General features: G+C 35.9%; 1 protein-coding gene across 1 annotated transcript in view; it reads left to right on the forward strand.

Annotated features, from left to right (window-relative positions):
• slc25a22a (solute carrier family 25 member 22a) overlaps positions 1-22,405 on the forward strand; it is a 31,431-nt gene that overhangs the window by 2,491 nt on the left and 6,535 nt on the right. Inside the window, exons 2-10 of the mRNA XM_082159146.1 lie at positions 6,653-6,797; positions 13,005-13,130; positions 13,216-13,271; positions 16,252-16,342; positions 16,914-16,971; positions 19,064-19,124; positions 20,630-20,777; positions 20,875-21,029; positions 22,242-22,317. Of these exons, the coding sequence (XP_082015272.1) occupies positions 6,778-6,797; positions 13,005-13,130; positions 13,216-13,271; positions 16,252-16,342; positions 16,914-16,971; positions 19,064-19,124; positions 20,630-20,777; positions 20,875-21,029; positions 22,242-22,317 (791 nt within the window). The 5' untranslated portion in view covers positions 6,653-6,777. The remainder of the gene's footprint in view (positions 1-6,652; positions 6,798-13,004; positions 13,131-13,215; positions 13,272-16,251; positions 16,343-16,913; positions 16,972-19,063; positions 19,125-20,629; positions 20,778-20,874; positions 21,030-22,241; positions 22,318-22,405) is intronic.

Consider the following 22,405-nt stretch of genomic DNA (forward strand, 5'->3'; position numbering starts at 1 on the left):
AGTCAGATGAATGACGGGTGCGGTTTGGTCAAAGGTGCACACACAGATTTCTTCTGGATTCAGGAATGGCCGACAGCTGTTCCCTGCTGGAAACACCAGATCATAGCAGCGTAAAGAACAATCATCTCAATACTTCTGTTTAGCAAGGACTCATTCAATTGATCAAAAGTGACAGTAAAGATTTATAATGTTAGAAAAGATTTCGGTAATGTAATAATGTATATAATGCATTATAAAAGTATTTGAGATAAAAGCAAATGCATTATTAAAGCACCTTATGATGCATTGAATGACCTCATGAATAATAACAGTTATAACACGTTATAATAATTATCTATACATTGTTACACCTGTTAGAAAGTATCATTTATTAAAACACACGACAAACAAACTATTTCAGATGTAACAAGGAATCTGCAAATATGAACATTTCACTTATTTATATTTAAAAAAAAGAATGCATTATAACATACATTATAAATACCTTTATAATGCATTAGACATAAAGGCTTTAAGTGTTTCCAAGATTTCTGTTTCAAATAGATGCAGTACTTTATATTCATCAAAGAATCCTGCATTTTTTTCCACAATTTCCATAAAATATGAAGCAGTGAAACTGTTTTCAATAATAATCAGAAATATTGAAATATTGAAATATATTTTGATAAATGATACTTTCTAACAGGTATAGATAATTATTATAATGTATTATAACTGTTATTATTCATGAGGTCATTCAACATTGCCTGACCAGCTGATGGTCATAAATGACGGACTAGAAACATTTTCCAGCTTACTTTAAAAATATTTAAGTTGCAATTACATGATAATTTTAAGTTAAAAGAGCAATAAAAATGTATGAGTTTTGCAAACTTGTAACTTATTATTTGGGTTTACAGTGAGTCTACAGTAAGAAACTGTGGCATGTCCAGATTGAATGATTGTGATGTTAAACACACACACACACACACACACACACACACACACACACACACACACACACACACACACACACACACACACACACACACACACACACACACACACACACACACACACACACACACACACACACACACACACACACACACACACACACACACACACACACACTCTCTCTCTTGGCTTCACCAGCTGCTTGTGTTCTCAGGTCTGGTTTGTCTACTTTCCTCTCCTCCTCCTCTCCCTCCATCTTTCCCTCCCTCTGTCTTCTCTCTCCTCCCACCAGCTGTCTCTCATTACAGCTCCCTCTTCACTCTCTCTTTACACTCCTCCATCCTCGTTCTTTCTCTCTGCATCCCTCCATTTGGCAGAGACGCAACACGTTCACGGGTGGATTTTATATATGACATTGTTTTTAGACATAGCACAATGCCATTAAAAAAAAGAAGATGGAAATGCCATACATAAATAACTGGGGAGGTACAGAGGATCAGATGGTGATACCATAGTACTAAAATTCATGTACCATGGTATTTATTTGGTACTCTACTGTACTTTAAAGAATACCATGGTGGATGTGGTATCAAAGGGTATTTTTATATACACTATCGTTCAAGAGATTGGGGCTGGTAAGATTTTTTATGTTTATGAAAGAAGTCTCTTCTGCTCACCAAGACTGCATTTACTTGATCAAAAAAAATACAGTAAAAACAGTGAAACATTATTACAAATTAAAATATCTGTTTTCTATGTGAATATGTTAAAATTTTATTATTTTCTGAGACGCAAAGCTGAATTTTCAGCATCATTACTTCAGTCTTCAGTGTCACATGATCCATCAGAAATCATTCTGATATGATGATTTGATGCTCAAGAAACATTTATTATTACTATTATTATTATCAATGTTTAAAACAGTTGTGCTGCTTCATATTTTTGATTAATAGTAAGCTAAAAAAAAAACAGATTTCTGTGGAGTGGAAGTCTGTAACAGGAACATTATAAATGTCTTTACTGTCACTTGATCAATTTAATGCATCCTTGCTGAATAATAATATGAATTTCTTTAAAAAATCATACTGAGCCCAATGTTTTGAATGAAAGTGCGTGTAAAACGAAATATAAGTGATTGATTATTGTCTTAATATTGACTGTTAGTCGGCACAGACGTGTGTATGAACATATTAACTCTATACGTTCATTAGTCACCAGTGAATTACATTCACACACATGTAAACAACAGACTTGAAATCTGCTGTAAGACGTGTGGAAATCTCTGGCGCTCATTCAAAGAATTCTTAATGCCGTCTTCAGTCCGTTTCCATGGCAACTATCTCCGTTCTGTTGTGTAGAAATACAGTGTTTAGAGAGACGGAGAGCATGAGGATCAAGGCAGCATTAGCAGCTCGTAGTTGTTCTTGTGGATAGTTGACGAGTGGTTTTTTATTCCTCTCCGATGGTCTCAGGAGTTTGAATAGGGGTCAGAGTGGCTTTATGGTGGTTTTAAAGTGGACACACACACTGGTGCATGCTGGGTAACAGCTCAGGGTTTGCTGAAAGTGCCTATGCATTGACATTATTTTCTCCTCAGTGGTATGGAGTCAATATAGGGCCATATATATCTGCAAAATAAAACAATGTTTTGCAAACAAAAAATATGTTTTGCAAAAAAAAATATATGTTTTGCAAATAAAAATAGAGTATTGAGAAAAAAATTTGCTTTTTTGCTTGCAAACATATTTTTTGTTTGCAAAACATTGTTTTATTTTGCAGATATATATGGCCCTATATTGACTCCATACAGTGGCATTAAAAGGCAATTTAGGCAAATCACGTCAAGTCAAATTTAAATATATAGCACTTTTCACAATACACATTGTTTCATAGCAGGCAAAATCATGATGTTTATGTATATAATGTTTATGATATCTTAAGTTGTTACCTTTGTAGCAAGGTAAAGATAACAACCATGCTATTTTTTAAAGTCACTGTGAATATTGGCAATTTATGGAATATTGCAGTATTTATTATAAATGATTTATCTGTGCACATCATTATTTATTTATTTTAAATCCATGTGCCACATAATCTTTAATCAAAATAACTTCCCTTGCAGCGACTTCTCTTGTCTTCTCTGATGATGCGTTTACTGGTGTGAGGGCGGGGCAACCTGTCACTCACACAAGATCCACCAATAGCAAACCAATAGCACACAACACTGGGTGGTCTCAGTCCAAAATCAAGCTCCGCTCTGCATTTGTTCTTGTTTGAGAAGCCGTTTCACTCAGATATACGTTACAATAGAGAAGAAAACACTATCACATCTTCCGTTTTTTATCATGTCTGTCAATTATTTTGCAATAATTAATTTGAGTTTAAACATGTTAAAACTTGATTAGTTGCGTTGCTCATCAGTTGATCAGTTATGTTGTTAAGCTAGAGTTCTAGGTACGTGAGACTAGTTTGAGCCTGTTTGTGGCCTGAAGAACATTTGATTTGTTTCTGCCGATTATAAGACACACAGACCGACAGACATCTTGTCATCGGACTTGTCACAAGACCAAACCACTACTTACACAAAAACATAATTCTCAGCTTCTTCTCTTCCTCTATTGATTGAAACCGAAAGCTGAACATTCATGAAGAAAACTTTCATTGTTCAGATATTACTCTTTAATACAGGAGTCTGAATGGACAATTTCTTTGAAGTATCCACTTTATCTCAGATGTTTTTCATAAAATAAAATAAATCAATAAAAACACTTAAAATGAAAGTTAATGACATGCTCAGAGAGTATGTGTTATTTTAGTATTATTTATATACTTTTGTAGCATTTTGAAATCGCTTTTATTTTTATATTTTCAGTTTTAATTTTGTGTCATTTTTATGTGCCTTTGTCATTCTTTTTAGCTTTTTATATCAGTTTTAGTTATTTTAGTTCATGAACTTTTTTTATTTCAGTTAGTTGCCAGTTCAACATTTCTAATGTTCGTTTAGGTTTTTCATCCACTGCCTTTTTCAAGACGCGTAACAGCTTTTAAAAATCACGAGCGGGGTAATACTAATGTATTTTATGTCGTTGAATAAAACGTGAAAGTGTCTTGAGCTTGTGTTCATCACAGACCTTATTTCAGCCATTTATCCAAAATCCCATTCAAAAACCCAATTGACTTCAGGACGATGGAACCGGAAGTTTTGGCCTACAAAGTGATGTCATATCTGCACTCAATTGCCACTTTTTGGCGTGTTCGCTCCACAGGAACTGGGAGTGATTTTAGTTTAAGGGGGACTAAATTAGTTCCTACTTCAGATTAGGGTCTAATCGAGCACAATAGGAACTACAGTGACGTAAGTGTACGTTGATTGGCCGAACGCACGCCATAAGAAACACAGTTTACATACAGTATACTTACTCCACGAACATGGAAAACAGCAATAGATCATTTACCTGTCGTTGTGTTCTTTTCTCAGCCTCGATTATATGTAGCACTGCAAATTGTCGAAGTAGGTTTCGTCTCTTAGCCCTTCTTTTGGCTCTTTCAATCGCATAACTTAGGGTGTGTTCACACTTGGCATGTTTGTTTGGATTAAAACAAACCCTAGTGTGATTGCTCTGTTAGTGCGGTTCATTTGAATAAGTGTGAACGCTGCCATCTTAACCCTGGTGAATCAAACAAGCGGGCCGAGACTCTGAAAAGATGAGTCTCGCTCCGCTTCTAAACCAACTCTGGTGCGATTCGACTGAAATATGAAACGCAACACGGACCTAAGACATGTAATCGAACCAAAAACGGGACATGATGTACAAGATGCGACCCTAAAAAGGACAGAATCCTCAATCATACGTGTGTTTTCTCATCATAGTCGCGATGTTTCCCATCACAGTTCAGTACAGGATCAGAACCGCGTCTCCTCACAGCAGATCTGTGTGTTAGTGTGTGTGACGGAGGGATTCCTGACGCTGTTTTGACTTCTTTACTCATTTTATAAGCTCTTCACGAGTTCTCAGCTGGTCAAAATGCCATCATATGTAGCAACGCATATACAACAAGCGCATTTATCCCAGAAACACAGTATTGTTTTGGATGTTCGGATCAGGTTGTGAACATATTCTCTATGCCTTTAGGTTCGATGTTAAAAATGCCAATGTAAACGCTAAGCGGAACAGGACTAAATGTTTGTGTGTTTTTTTTGGTCCGGACAAAACGAACCAAGCGAACCGAATTACAAGTGTGAACACACCCTTATACGTCTATATTCAATCTTCATCATCACGAAAACTATGACACACAGTAAAAACACAGCTCTGATCACAGCGTCCTCCATCCTCCAGTTCTTGACGTTGTCGAATGCCAAGCTTAAATGACGTCGCAGTCAGCCGGGTTACGTCACATCAGCGTTCCTACTGGCAGTGTGAATGCAACCAGGAAAATGTTGTTCTTGGGGGATGCCCTGGTGGCTAGTGCATGTCTGAGTTCCTATAAAAACCCTATTAAGAGACAGTCTCTTCTAAAACTCTAGAGACATATGAGTCTTTTTCTCAGGAGAACAATCTGAGAATCAGGAGAACTCTGCAAAAGTCTCTATTTCTTTCTATCAGAAGTGACTTTAAAAAAAAAAAAAAGAGATTAATTCTTTCATCATTGTTGCTGGTCCTTCGTGTGTTTGAGACCTTGTGGGAGACATTAAATATCTGCGATTTAGTGTTCACTGATAGTAGGAACATTGTGCCAGTCAAAACAGACCTGATATTGTCTTGAATCATGAGGAAGATACTGAGAGAAGTTAAAAACAGCAGGATGGAAAAATAACAGTCCTGCTGAAAGGAACAGAAGATTTCCAAACTGGTTTGTGCTGATCTAATATATAATAATGTTTATGGTAAATCTCACGAGTGCATCCACTCTCTTTGAGTGAAGAAAAAGAGGAACCCAGACAGAGAAAATGCAGAATTGAAGGTAGAAGAGTCCAGTCCAGTCAGCAGAAATCAGGAAACGCATCAGTGGAGAGGAGAAGGAAGAGAGGGAGGGGACAGAGTGAAAGAGACGAGCTGATTGGCTGAACGGAGGGGAGGAACGAGGGGGAAAGACTGACTGTCTTCAAGTTGTTCAAATTCCACATATGATTAGCAGGAAACACACACACAGATGTTCCTTTCAAACACTATCTGATTCTTGACACACACACCGAGCTCCCTGCCTAAGATTTCAATTAAATTTCAATTAAATGTATATACAAAGCACATTTAGAACAGCCTTTGTTGGCCTAAGTGCTACTACAGAGCTCCTAAAGGGACATGGTGGTGGGGGGGAAATTAGATGGGAGGAAAAATTATTTGTTGATGCTTTTACGTTCTCGCAAAGGTTTTGCGTTCCGCCGAGAAACTGCATTCGCTTGCAATGTCCTCAAAAGGTTTTGCGATCGAACGCAAAGTTTCTCGAGTGAACGCAAAAGTTCATATTATTTTTATTTTTTTATTTTTTTATTTCCGCCACCATGTCCCTTTAGGAGCTCTGTAGTAGCACTTAGGCCACTTAGGCCATTTAATAAGAATAAAAATAAGGCATAGTTGTTCCTGAAATGAGAGGAACCGATGGAGAAGGAAAGGAAAGAGTCCAGTGTGAAGTATTCCTGGAGTCAAACAGTGAGAGATGACACCTGTATCATAACCACACTGACTCAATCATTCTCTATTCCCGTGTCTTTCAGATATCTGGCACAGGAAGGCGAATGGACTGAGATCCCAAAAGTCTCTGAGAAATCTGCAAAGACGTGCCGACTGACGCCTTAAACACACACACACACACACTGAAGAAGTACAGGGACCCAGATAAATGGCTGACAAACAGATCAGGTGAGTTTCAAAAAGTCAAGCATCACTTGAGTTAGACTTTTTGAACTGCACAACACCCTAGCAACCACATAACATCATAATGTGCATAGAACCACTCAGAACACCTTAGCAACTGGTGGAAAGAGTACTGAAAATTTGTACTCAAGTACAAGTACTGTTACATTGCTGAAATAATACTCAGTTACAAGTAGAAGTAGTGTTACATTGCTGAAATAATACTCAATTACAAGTAGAAGTAGTTACATTGCTGAAATAATACTCAATTACAAGTAAAAGTACTGTTACATTGCTGAAATAATACTCAATTACAAGTAGAAGTAGTTACATTGCTGAAATAATACTCAATTACAAGTACAAGTACTGTTACATTGCTGAAATAATACTCAATTACAAGTACAAGTACTGTTACATTGCTGAAATAATACTCAATTACAAGTACAAGTACTGTTACATTGCTGAAATAATACTCAATTACAAGTACAAGTACTGTTACATTGCTGAAATAATACTCAAGTACAAGTACTGTTACATTGCTGAAATAATACTCAAGTACAAGTAAAAGTACTGTTACATTGCTGAAATAATACTTACATTGAAAAAATAATAAAACATTTTCATTTTCATTTCATTTATTTCGGTTTGGTAATTTACAGATCATTCAAATAAATCATTCAAAACATGAAACACAATAGATGACCAGGTGCAGGCAGAAGCTAAAGCTTATTATGCCTGCCCTTAACTTTAGAATCATAAATGCAGCACATTAATGACAACATCTGTTCATAAAACTAACACATTAATGGACCATTGTCCACACCAGAAGCAAGCCTATTTAATTAATTTTCATTCTGTTGAATATTTTTCCATTGTTATTCTCTTGTAAATATTTTTAAACTGAAAAATAGACGTGGCTTGTTTTAACTCATTACAGCAACTATTCCATAATTTAACTCCTTTATTTGATAAACAGTGTTCTCTTAATGTAGAATGTACTTGTGGTTGATTAAATATACATAATCCTCTGAGATTATATTTACTTTCTCGCTGGATAAACAATATTTGCAAGCATTTAGGAATTTTATTATGTTTAACTTGGTAAATAAACTTTGCCGTGTACAAATCAACTAAGTCATAAAACTTCTACATTTTTGATTGAAGAAACAGTGAATTACTTGGTGAATTGTAAGGTGCATAATTAATTAATCTGATAACCTTCTTTTGTAACAGGAAAACTGGATTGGTTCTAGTTTTATATGTATTTCCCCATATTTCAATACCATACGTTAGGTATGGTGTGACAAGTGAACTATAAAGTAAATGTAATGCATTTTTGTTCAAAATATATTGCAACTTATACAAAATTGCAATCGTTTTTGATACTTTCTTTTGTACGTTTAAAATATGCGGTTTCCATGTCATTTTACAATCGATAATTACTCCAAGAAATTTTATATGATTTACTCTTTCTATTTCATTTTCATTAATAGTAATCCTGATCTCATTATTTATCTCTTTATTACTAAATACCATAAATTTTGTTTTATTTAAATTTAGTGACAATTTATTCAAATCAAACCAATTCTTTAGTTTATATAATTCTCTCTCTACCACCAACACAAGCTCTATAAGATTTGGGCCAGAACAATAAATTGTTGTATCATCCGCGAAGAGAATAAAATTAAAAACATCCGATACTTTACAAATATCGTTTATATATAACAAAAATAACTTGGGGCCCAAAACGGAGCCTTGCGGAACGCCACAATTCATTCTCTGTAAGCAGGACGCAACTCCATTTAAATTAACATATTGAAAACGGTCTGTTAAATAATTTTCTAACCAAGAATGTACATTTCCCCTAAATCCATATTTTTCCAGTTTATATAATAATATTCTATGGTCGATGGTATCAAAAGCTTTCTGTAAATCTAAAAAAATTCCGATAGTATGTAATTTTTTATCTACTGATTGTGATATATTTTCTACCATTTTAACAACTGCCATTGTTGTTGACCTATGAGCTCTGAAACCAAACTGATGTTCATTCATTATATTGTTCACTTCAACATAACTAGCCTATCTAATCTTTTAACAAATAATTTCTCGAATATTTTTGAAAATTGTGACAACAGAGAAATAGGTAGATAGTTACAAAACAAATGTTTGTCGCCACCTTTGTACAATGGGAGAACTTTTGATACTTTCATTTGATTTGGGAATATACCAGTTTTAAAGGATTGATTACAAATATATGTAAATGGATAAATAACATTTTCAATAATATTTTTAACCATAAACATATCAAGCCCATCATTATCAATTGACTTTTTATTCTTACAATCTTTCACTATTTTCAATATTTACAATATTTTTTCAATAATTACAAGTACAAGTACTGTTACATTGCTGAAATAATACTCAATTACAAGTACAAGTACAAGTACTGTTAAATTGCTGAAATAATACTCAATTACAAGTACAAGTACTGTTACATTGCTGAAATAAAACTCAATTACAAGTAGAAGTAGTGTTACATTGCTGAAATAATACGCAATTATAAGTAAAAGTACTGTTACATTACTGAAATAATACTCAATTACAAGTACAAGTACTGTTACATTGCTGAAATAATACTCAATTACAAGTACAAGTACTGTTACATTGCTGAAATTATACTCAATTACAAGTAGAAGTAGTGTTACATTGCTGAAATAATACGCAATTACAAGTAAAAGTACTGTTACATTACTGAAATAATACTCAAGTACAAGTACTGTTACATTGCTGAAATTATACTCAATTACAAGTACAAGTACTGTTACATTGCTGAAATAATACTCAATTACAAGTACAAGTACTGTTACATTGCTGAAATAATACTCAATTACAAGTACAAGTACTGTTACATTGCTGAAATTATACTCAAGTACAAGTAAAAGTACTGTTACATTGCTGAAATAATACTCAATTACAAGTAAAAGTACTGTTACATTGCTGAAATAATACTCAAGTACAAGTACAAGTACTGTTACATTGCTGAAATAATGCTCAATTACAAGTAAAAGTACTGTTACATTGCTGAAATAATACTCAAGTACAAGTAAAAGTACTGTTACATTGCTGAAATAATACTCAATTACAAGTAAAAGTACTGTTACATTGCTGAAATAATACTCAATTACAAGTAAAAGTACTGGTGTCAAAAAAGTACTTAAGTAAAAGTACAAATTACTCTTCTCAAAAACTACTCAGAGTACTAGTTACTACTTACTTTTTAGCTGGCGATAGGTATCGTATTACCAATAAATATTCAATCAAATCATAGATCTATGTAGTAAATAGCTACTTTCAACACATTTTTACCTTATTGACGAAGGACATTAATTAGTGGTCATGATACTGGAATATCTAACTTCAATTCGACACCTTGAAAAATTTCAGTATTCAGTATCATTTTAAATACCATCAGGAAAACCACCACATACTGTATACTGCCATATGGATATTTTAATATCTACACTTTTGTCCATCCATTTTGTCAAGGCAATCATTATTTTCAAGCTTCAAAAAGCACAAAACTCATTGTAACAGCAATATATTTGAATGGAAAAGTTCAATTCAAGTCTTCTGAAGAGACACGTCTGCTTTATACCATGAACGAATTTTAATTTAGGCTTTTGTTTACATATTTAAACATTGATCAATAACCATTACAATAATCCAACTTAAACATTTGCTCACTATGTGTATTTGTCTTTACAATAGGGTAACGCTGTTGCAATACCTCACACACAGCACAAGGAAGCTTGATTTCAGACTGAATTGAATTTACAAAAAGACAAGTAAACAGTCAGTAATAAAATAAGAACAAATAAAATAAATTACCTCAATGCAGTTGAGGTATTCGAAACATGGCAACACTGAATTTTTATATAGTTAGTTAACCCAAAAAGTTCTGTCATTAATTACTCACCCTCATGCCGTTCCAAACCCGTAAATCTAGTTCATCTTTGGATGATATTTTTGATGAAATCCGAGAGCTTTCTGACCCCACATAGACTGCAACGTCAGGCCCAGGTAGTGAAGACATCATTAAAATAGTCCATGTTCCTACAGTGGTTCAACCTTAATGTTATGAAGCAACGAGAAAACCTTTTGTATGCAAAAAACAAACAAAAAGAATGCCTTTTTTCAACAATTTCTTCTCTTCCCTTCTTCGACGCTATTCACGTAGTAAACACAGTGCAGCGCTTCCACTTTCTACGTCAGAACGCATGCATCGGTGTGCTCACATGATGTCTTTACTATCTTTCTGGGCCTTGAAAGTTGTTATGACGTTACAGTCTATGTGGGGTCAGAACGCTCTCGGATTTCATCAAAAATATCTTAATTTGTGTTCTAAAGATGAACGGGTTTTACGGGTTTGGAATAACGATGAGTAATTAATGACCGAATTTTCATTTTTGGGTGAACTATCCCTTTAAGAGCCATATAATATGTTGTTTATTTACATAATTTGAACATCAGTGCAGTTTGGCCTGTAATGTCTGTACAATGTAGTAATGCAGATAGACAGACTAGGTAATTTTTTATATGTATAAATCATACAAATGGTTCCATTCTGAAACATTTCTAACATACATTTACATCGTAAAAAAATGTAAGATCCACCTTTGATTGTTGAAAGACTTCCTGGTGTATTTCACTTACAGCCAATTAGATTTCCTGTAGCATTTTCATCCAAGGACAAGGTTGATAACTTTTGACAGCGTTTAATTCAAGAGCATGGAGAGATTGGAGCTGGACGTCATTTGACTCTGCAGTGAGAAGCACTTGGAGAGATTTGCGATTGCACATGACATGACACAGTCCGAGAACAGATATGGAGTATTGTCAGATATTTCAGTGTCGATATGTATCAAAATATAGATATTTTGACAACACTACTATGTAGTTTGTTGTTTCTCCAAACTTTCAGTCCATTACTCACTCTGAGCTCCTTGCCTCCTTCACTTATGATCTTCAAATCCTGCGGCTATGGCAGCGGTGTCTTTTTTCAGTCCAAATATCAGGGTTTTTTATTGGTCCGTTTATGATCGGATATTTTTATTGGCTACCGAAATGCCAGTCAAAGATTGAATATCAATTCAAATTGTACTCAGTAACGAAATGTGATTTTATAAGCAGCGAAGTAGATTACTTAGCTTAATATGTACTAGAGTACAAGTAAAATGACAGATTAAAAAATATACTCAAAAAGTACAAGTACCCGAAAAAACTACTTAATTACAGTAACGTGAGTAGTTGTTATTCATTACTTCCACCTTTGCTGCATAGTAATGCCCTGGCAACCACCCACAACACCCTAACAACTGCATAGTAATGCCCTGGCAACCACCCGCAACACCCTAACAACGGCATAGTAATGCCCTGGCAACCACCCGCAACACCCTAACAATGGCATAGTAATGCCCTGGCAACCACCCGCAACACCCTAACAACTGCATAGTAATGCCCTGGCAACCACCCACAACATCCTAACTGCATAGTAATGCCCTGGCAACCACCCACAACACCCTAACAACTGCATAGTAATGCCTTGGCAACCACCCGCAACACCCTAACAACGGCATAGTAATGCCCTGGTAACCACCCACAACACCCTAACAACTGCATAGTAATGCCCTGGCAACCACCCACAACACCCTAACAACTGCATAGTAATGCCCTGGCAACCACCCACAACACCCTAACAACTGCATAGTAATGCCCTGGCAACCACCCACAACACCCTAACAACTGCATAGTAATGCCCTGGCAACCACCCACAACACCCTAACAACTGCATAGTAATGCCCTGGCAACCACCCACAACACCCTAACAACTGCATAGTAATGCCTGGGCAACCACCCACAACACCCTAACAACTGCATAGTAATGCCCTGGCAACCATCCACAACACCCTAACAACTGCATAATAATGCCCTGGCAACCACCCACAACACCCTAACAACTGCATAGTAATGCCCTGGCAACCACCCACAACACCCTAACAACTGCATAGTAATGCCCTGGCAACCACCCACAACACCCTAACAACTGCATAGTAATGCCCTGGCAACCACCCACAACACCAACAACTTTAAATGAATGATTTTTTGCCCTGGTCTCTTATTTGTCTGATCTCCTCTCGTCCTTTGCTCCAGTTTGCCTGCCAAGCTAATAAATGGCGGTGTGGCGGGACTGATCGGCGTTACCTGCGTGTTTCCCATCGATCTGGCCAAGACTCGCCTTCAGAACCAGCAGAATGGATGCCGTCTCTATACCAGCATGTGAGTGTTCAAAAAGATGAATCGAATCATATAGAAGATTCAGTTCGTCAGGTTTCACGTGTGAATGATATACTGTGCTCTGCAGGTCAGACTGCCTTATTAAGACCATCCGGTCGGAGGGATACTTCGGCATGTACAGGGGTAAGTGCAGGTTTACATGTTAGTGTTTCAACTAGTGCTGTCAAATCGATGAATCACATAAAACTTTGTAAATATATATATATATATGTGTGTGTATATACTTGACTGGCCAGCACAGAGTCCTGACCTCAACCCGATAAACACCTTTGGGATGAATTAGAGTGGTGACTGTGAGCCGGGCCTTCTCATCAAACATCAGTGCCTGACCTCACAAATGCACTTCTAGAAGAATGGTCAAACATTCCCATAAACACACTCCTAAACCTTGTGGAAAGCCTTCCCAGAAGAGTAGACGCTGTTATAGCTGAAAAGGGTGGGCCAACTCCATATTAAACCCTACGGATTAAGAATGGGATATCATTCAAGTTAATGTGCATGTAAAGGCAGACGTCCCAAAGTGTGTGTGTGTGTGTGTGTGTGTGTGTATATATATATATATATATATATGAGAATAGAAGAATAGAATAGCCTTTATTGTCATTGCACTGTGGAGGTACAACGAAATTTAGGGTGCTCTCACAGAGCCACCCTTGCACCACACAAAAAAGGTAACAAAAACTACAAGGAACAATAAACAACATACATCAGGACAAAAGACAAATAGGCTAAACGAACGATGTTCTCTCATTTAAAAATAAAATGTAAATAAAAATGGAAAAAATATATATATATTTACATGTATATATATATATATATAAAATCTATTTAAACGTTAAAATCTTAAAGTGTCTGTAGTTATTACAGAGTGCAGGTAGGAGGAGGTGGACTAATTGCACTAATTGTCTGCTCTTCATGGGGTATGGGGTGATTGAGGGGGCGGGCTTATGTGTGCAAATGTCCATAGGTATTGGCAGTTCGTATGGCCCAGGGGAAAAAGCTGTTCGTCAGCCTGCTGGTGTGGGATCTGGTTGACCTGTAGCATCTCCCAGAGGGCAACAGATCAAACAGGGGGTAAGCAGGGTGTGAGGGGTCTCTTGTGATGACCTTCGTTCTCCTGAGGCAGCAGGATGTGGAGATGTTTTCCAGGCTGGGTAGTGGGCAGCCGATGATCTTTTGGGCGGTGTTAATGACCCTCTGCACAGCCTTCATGTCCTCAGCTGTGGAGCCTGCGTACCATACACTTAAACAGTGTGTTAGTACACTCACCACAGAGGAGTGATAGAAAGTCAGCAGCAACTTTGTGTCCAGATTATTATATATATATATTATATATATATGTGTATATATATATATATATATATATATATATACAGTATGTGCACACACATATACAGTATATATACACTGCTCACAAAAATTAAAGGAACACTTTTTTATTTGGGCCTGGCATGAAATCAATTAAACCTGTCTGATAATTTTCTCGTTGGCTAAGCAGCTGAGGGCATCGTTAATCACTTTCAGCTGTATTGGTGTTCATGGACTTAACAACAGGTGCACTACAGTGGCAACAATGAGTAAACCCTCAAAACAGGACTGGTTTTACATGTGGAGGTCATTTCAAGTTTCTCCCTCTTGATCTTTTTTGGCTGGTTTTCCACTCGTGCTGGTTTTGGCTTGAGTAATTATCTCTACTGGCAGTATGAGGCGATTCCTTAACCCTACAGAAGTTGCACAGGTTGTCCAACTTCTCCAGGATGGCACATCCACACGTGCTGCAGCAAGAAAGTTTAATGTGTCTCCCAGCACAATCTCCAGAACATGGAGGAGATTTCAGGAGACTGGTGGTTATTCTCGGAGAGCTGGACAGGGCCGTAGAAGGTCCTCAACCCATCAGCAGGACCGATAACTGCTCCTTTGTGCAAGGCGGAACAGGCTGAGCACTGCTCGTGCCCTACAGAATGACCTCCAGAGGGCCACTGGTGTGAATGTCTCTACCCAAACAATCAGGAACAGACTTCATGAAGATGGCCTGAGGGCCCGACGTCCTGTTGTGGGCCCTGTGCTCACTGCCCAGCACCGTGGAGCTCGACTGGCATTTGCTCAAGAACACCAGAATTGGCAAGTCCGCCACTGGCGCACTGTACTTTTTACAGACGAGAGCAGGTTCACCCTGAGCACCTGTGATAGACGTGAAAGAGTCTGGAGAAGACAAGGAGAACGTTATGCTGCCTGCAACGTCGTTCAACATGACAGGTTTGGTGGTGGGTCAGTGATGGTCTGGGGAGGCATATCCATGGAGGGACGCATAGACCTCTACTGCCTAGGAAATGGTGCTCTGACTGCCATAAGGTATCGAGATGAAATCCTTGAACCCATTGTCAGACCCTACGCTGGTGCAGTAGGTCCTGGTTTTCTCCTAATGCACGACAATGCCTGGCCTCATGTGGCAAGAGTATGCAGGTAGTACCTGGAGGATGAAGGAATTGAAACAATTGAATGGCCTTCACGATCCCCTGACTTAAACCCAATAGAACATCTGTGGGACATTATGTTTCGGTCCATTAGGCGCCGCCAGGTTGCTCCTAAGACTGTACAACAGCTCAGGGATGCCCTCACACAGATCTGGGAGGAAATGCCACAAGACACCATCCGTCGTCTCATTGGGAGCATGCCCCGACGTTGTCAAGCATGCATAAAAGCTCGTGGGGGCCACACAAGATACTGAAAAGCATTTTGAGTTGCAGAAATTAAGTTTTGTCTACACAATTGAGCCCTCTGCAGGCTGAAAACTTTTATTTCCATTAAAAGACTTGGCATCCTTTTGTTCCTAAGACATTGCCCTGTCGTTATTTGTATAGATATCCAACTTCATATTGAGATCTGATGTATCTAATGTGGTTGTTTAAAGTGCTCCTTTAATTTTTGTGAGCAGTGTATATACACACACACACACACACACACACACACACACACATACACATATATGTATTTACAAACTTTTATGTCAGATGCGATTAATTGATTTGACAAGCACTACTTTCAAGTAAAGGATTATTGTGAGAGTGAAGGTGTAACTGAATATGTGTGTTTTCTCTGGCAGGTGCTGCGGTGAACTTAACTCTCGTCACTCCAGAAAAAGCCATCAAGCTTGCAGCAAATGATTTCTTCAGATTTCACCTCTCTAAGGACGGGTGAGACATAAACACACACACACACACACACACACACACACACACACACACACACACACACACACACACACACACACATATACAGCAAATGCACAAATCAATATAAATACGATGACTAACATTTTGAGCTGACTCTGCCCATTCACACACTCTGACACATCATCATCTGGTCTGACACACTGGTTGGTTCCCTTCCCGACCTTGAACACATTCACAAACACAGCTCACCATTCTCTCTTCTCCATGCTATCAATATGGTATTTAAACAGCAACAAATGTACACATCAAAATACTGTGGTATTACCATCTAATACCGTCACATACCGACACTGCCAGACATCTCAATCAATTCAGCACACAGGATTACATTACCAGAGCGACATTAATATTAAATAGGGGTTGAAGCACACAGACAATACCCACAATGCCCTGTTCGGCTGCGTCTCCATGGAGACCGAAAACGGCACCGGTGAATTATTGACCACCGCCGTCAAGTCAAAGTGTGAATTATTAACAACCCTCGGTGTGTGTGTGTGCTGATAATAAGTGAATTCATCTGTCGTTCCCATAGGCAGAAACTCACTCTCCTGCGAGAGATGCTGGCCGGCTGCGGGGCGGGAACATGTCAGGTCAGTGTGAACACACACACACACACACATCTCAGTAATCTCTCTGATGCTTCAGCCTCCATTAATAGATGTTCCACTGTTATTTTATTCACGTCTGCACACAGATGATTCAGCAGCAGACAGATCACTGAGACAAAACACTGATGCATTAAGGGTACAAACACACTCCCTTTAAGCATCCGCATTATACACACGTGAGCTCATCTGCCCCCGTCAGCCTTTGTTGAGCACGTTCACCTGAAGCAGGTGCTTATTCAGAACCAGGTCTGCTTATTATTCTGAACGCTTGGCTAATGTGTGTGTTCTTCCATGACACGATACTAAAACACCCCTTGTGTACCAAAAGCATATATTTCATATATTTTATATTGCATAAAAAAGGCTGTATGGAAACCAAAAGACAAAAGGCGCATAATATTTATAGTATTATTTCATTTGAATATTTTTGTATTATTTATATGCTGTTAAGTATTTTTTAATACTGTGAAATCATCATTTAATGGTGATTATTTGCATCTAACATAAAAGTTTGTGTATATATATATACACTCACACACACACACATATATATATTTATAGATGTGATTAATCGATTTGACAGCCCTAGTATTTTTATTAATTTATTTTTGAAGTAGTGTTTTATTTTTTTTATTTTTTTTTACTTTAGTTGAAGTTTTAGTAATTTGATGTGTTTTTTTCATTTTTATTACTATTTAGCTTTAATTTATTATTATTATTATTTTATTATTATTATTATTTCAGTGGTATTCATTTTAGTACTTCATCTTTAATTAATTAATTTTATTTTTAAGTTTTTATATTTTTGATTTTAAATTATTCAAAAAGAAATATTTGTATTTCATTCTTCCATATTTCTCTCTCCCTCTATATATATAATTTTGAATGTTTTTTATCATACATATACATACATATATACATATATAATTTCTTATATAAAAAAATATAACATAAATTCTTGTTATATAACAAATTCATACTAAACAAAAATATATACATATATTAAATAAATTATATTAAAATACATATTATTTAAAACAAATACATACATTAAAAACCTCAGCTCGGATGCAAATGTTACGAATTCAGAACATATTTTAACATCCAAAGTACTTTAATTTAGCATTAAACTGAGGTAACATCATGCAATGCTCAGAAGTTGTGTAGATATATATATTGATTATTGATAATATAATCAATACCAATCAAAATAATTTTATTTCAGACGGACGGAGAAAATAAAGTGGTTGGAGTAGCACTTACGTGCACTAAGCATCGCGTTGCGTTCCACTATTGACATCTTTTATTGACTGACTTAACTGAGTTACACACAACATAGTGATCCAGTCATGTGACAGAGGGGACCGTCTTCCTGTTGTCAATGAACAGGTTTATAACCATGTCGGATTAAATGATGAGATTACAGCAGACTCTGGATTAAGACAGGCGACATACACACAAATAATCCCATCAACTAGTGCCGAGTCAGGTTTGTAGATGAACATTGCAAACAGACAGTATGACCCACTTACTGTCCTGCAAACCCCTTCAGATTTGATGAAAGGTGTAATTGTGTCTCCAGTGACAGCCACGCTAGCACACATAACCTCTTCCCCCGTGGCGTCTGTTCTGCTGATGTCGCAACCTCTTTCGACTTCCAGTCGGTTTTGCACAGGAAGAAAATATTTCTTCAGAAAATATAAAAATAAGTCACATTACGGAAGTTAAATGGGTTGCAGATACCATTTTATGAACCCATTTGAACCTCAGCATGTAGGAGGATATGCTAATTGTATGTTTTTGTGTGTGGTTGTTCCTTTCTAAGATAGTAGTAGCATAAAGTACAGGTTTCCAGACGGCAGAGGCTCCGATAGGCTTAATTATGGTAAGCTAAAGGAGAGACGTCGGTGTAAAATTACCAAAAGAGTGTCTTTTAAAAGCAGTTTAACCATTTGCAACTGTGACTTCTAACTCTTCGTGGTTGATTTTAATACGTGTGTGGCCCTTTAAATGTGCTTGTTCTCATTTTCATTGGCTGTGAGGTTTCCTCTAACCTTGTTCTGTTATGTTGCAGGTCATCGTTACAACACCGATGGAGATGCTAAAGATTCAGCTGCAAGATGCTGGAAGAATCGGTAAGAATAGACACTATAAAAGAGGAAGGGATGAAGGGAGGTGAAGTGAAGTGAGAAATCAAGACACAGGACAGAGAAGAGAGATGAAGCACTGCCACCTTGTGGCCACATTGCAGCACTTCTCCCTGTACACTAGGCATACTAGTGTCAGATTTGACATCATTTTGTAATTTTATAGACAATAAGCAATACATGTGGTATTTATTTGTATTTCACTTTTATAAAACGGTTTTTAGGTTTTAAAACCTAAGGTTTTTAGTGTAGTACCGCTAAATGAGTCTGTTATAAAAAGTCATTGCCAGCAATAGTATATAATTATATTATTTATATATTATGAGTACGGCTGAATACTTTTTATTCAGTGTATTAAATATTATATAGTTTATATCTGTTTTGTTTTTTTAAATACTAATTATTTAATGTTGAATATTTTTCAATATTATTATTTTTTCATTTTTAAAATACTGAATACCAAGTCATTGTCAGCAGTACTTAATTTTTTTAAATACTGGATATTTTTATTCAGTATATTCATATTAAATTTATAATTTTCAGTATTGTTTTTTATTTTATTTTTAAAATATTAAATAAAAATAAATATTAAAATAAATATACACATTTTCTATATTCATTTTTCTATTTTTTTTAAATACTGGATGTTAAATAATAAAAAAAAAATTCAATATTATTTTTCCTTTTTTTAAATACTGAATATTATCATTATCATCAGTGCTGAATCATATTTATATTTTATCATATCATATTTTAAAATAGTGAATTATTTATTTTGTATATTAAAATTATATCGAATTTTTTCAGTGTTGATTTTGTATTATTTAAAATACTGACTATTACATATTTTAATCAATATTATTATTTATATTTTTTAAATAGTGAATATTAAGTCATTGTCATGAGTAATGAATCTTAAATTAGTGAATATTATATTTAGCATATGAAAAATTATATAGATTTTTTAAATAAAAATATTTTTATATTTTTTTTCCACTGTTTATTGTTTTTCACTGTTTATTTTTTTTCACTGTTTATTTTTTTCCGCTGTTTATTTTTTTAAATACTGAATGACATATTTGATCAATATTAGTTATTTCTATTTTTTAAATACTGAATATTAAGTAATTGTCATCAGTAATTAATCTTATTTAAAATAGTGCATATTATTTATTATATTAAAAATTATATCGATTTTTTTCAATATTTATTCTTTCCTTTTGAAAATACTGAATACTGAATATCTTATCAATATTAGTTATTTCAAAAAAAAAAAAATGTAATACTGAATATTAAGTCATTGTCAGTGGTACTGAAAGTATAAGCAAAAAAGTTTCCAACAATTGTTTTGAAATGAGCTTAAAAGTTATTATTCTACATAAGGAACATTTTGCCAATGTGTTTCATATAAAAAAAAAAGTGGATTATGTTTGTGTAGTTGAACTAGGCGTGTGTGTGTGTGTGTGTGTGTGTGTGTGTGTGTGTGTGTGCAGCGGCCCAGAGGAAGCTCATGCCTCAGGCTGTGACCCCCGGGGGCCCCGTAGAGCTGAAGTCCCCCACTGCTATGCAACTCACCCGAGAGTTACTGAAGGAAAAGGGCATCGCGGGACTTTACAAGGGCCTGGGAGCCACCCTGCTCAGGTGAGGGACACACACTCCAATATCACACCATCAGTGAGCTAAAACACTGACAGAGTGCAGCGCCAATACCTCAGCTTTGTGTTTCCCTTCTCTTCAGGGATGTCCCGTTTTCTATCATATATTTCCCTCTGTTTGCTAATCTGAATAACCTGGGGAAGAAAGGAGGCGAGGGTCCCGCACCGTTCTACGTGTCTTTCCTCTCGGGCTGCGCTGCGGGGAGCACGGCTGCAGTCGCCGTCAACCCTGTGGACGGTACGCTCCTCATCTCAAGGTTTAGGACGAGAATGCACGATCATGTGATTGGATAGTTCCTGCTCTCCTGTTCCTCTGTTCCAGGGAGCCTCCCACATAGGAAGCATCTTAGAAACACCCGATGCAAAGATTTATTCCTTCTTAACTCGTTTCAGCCTAATTTTGCAGGAAAGGGAATCCCAGAATGCTCCGTGGAAACACATACACTCATCATCAGCTGCAAGGCCAGAGAAATCACAAATACATTTCATTCAGCACTGAAAAATCAATAAAATTGTTCAAAAATAATACTAATACAATTTTAGTATATTAAATATTCAATATTTTTCTATATTTTAAACACTGAATATTAATATTTATTATATATTTCTTTTAAATATTTGCTTATTTATTTATTTTTAAATCTGAATATTAATTAGTTTTATATTAGTTGTCTCTTTTTATTATTGGATATTAAAAAACAAATATTTCCCCCCAAAAAATTCAGTTTTTTGAAATACTGAATATTATTAATTCTGTATATTAAATATTGTATTGTTTTCAATATTACTTTTGTCTATTTTTTAGATATTCTTTCAATATTTATTTTACTTTGTTTATATACTGAATATTAAATGCTTCTATATTCATTTTGTCTATTTTTATTACTGAATATAAAATAATGAAAACATTTTAATATTTGTTTTTTTCTATTTTTTAAATACTGAATTTTTTATATGGAATATTTCTTAAGTATTTCTTTTTAAATACTGAATATTACATTTTAAATATTAAAAATAGTTTTTTTTGTCTATTTTTGAATAGTGAATATTAAATAATGAATATTATATATTATAATATATTCGTTTTTATAACTGAATAATAAATATTTTTCAATATTAGTTATGAGTATTAAATATTGAATGTTTTCTAATACCCCCCCCCCCCTTTTTTTTAAATACGAAAAAAAAAAAAATCTAAATTAGTTTGTCCCATCATACACATGTGCGATACACATGCTAATGTCAAATGCTAATGTTGAACTGAGTTGCATCTTACCTAGAGATCTCAAGTTTCATCTCAGTTAGTTAGCAGTGAAGCGGCTCATAGCTTTAGAAACAGAGCCTGTGTGTGTGTGTGTGTGTGTGTGTGTGTGTGTGTGTGTTAGCAAAAACTGTTGTGCAACATCTGTGCGGTTTCACAAGTGACCGTTGAACGGCTCCTGTGTTTCAGTGATAAAGACGAGACTACAGTCGCTAACACGAGGAAGCCAAGAGGACACTTACAGTGGCGTGACGGACTGCATCAGGTGAGCTGATCACGTGACCAGATCACAGCAGATTACAGCAATTTGGGTACAATTTTGGGTAAAACGATTCCCTCTTTCCCATGTGACC

Source organism: Leuciscus leuciscus (genome assembly GCF_965113295.1).
Source record: "Leuciscus leuciscus genome assembly, chromosome: 25".
Classification (NCBI taxonomy): Eukaryota; Metazoa; Chordata; class Actinopteri; order Cypriniformes; family Leuciscidae; genus Leuciscus; species Leuciscus leuciscus.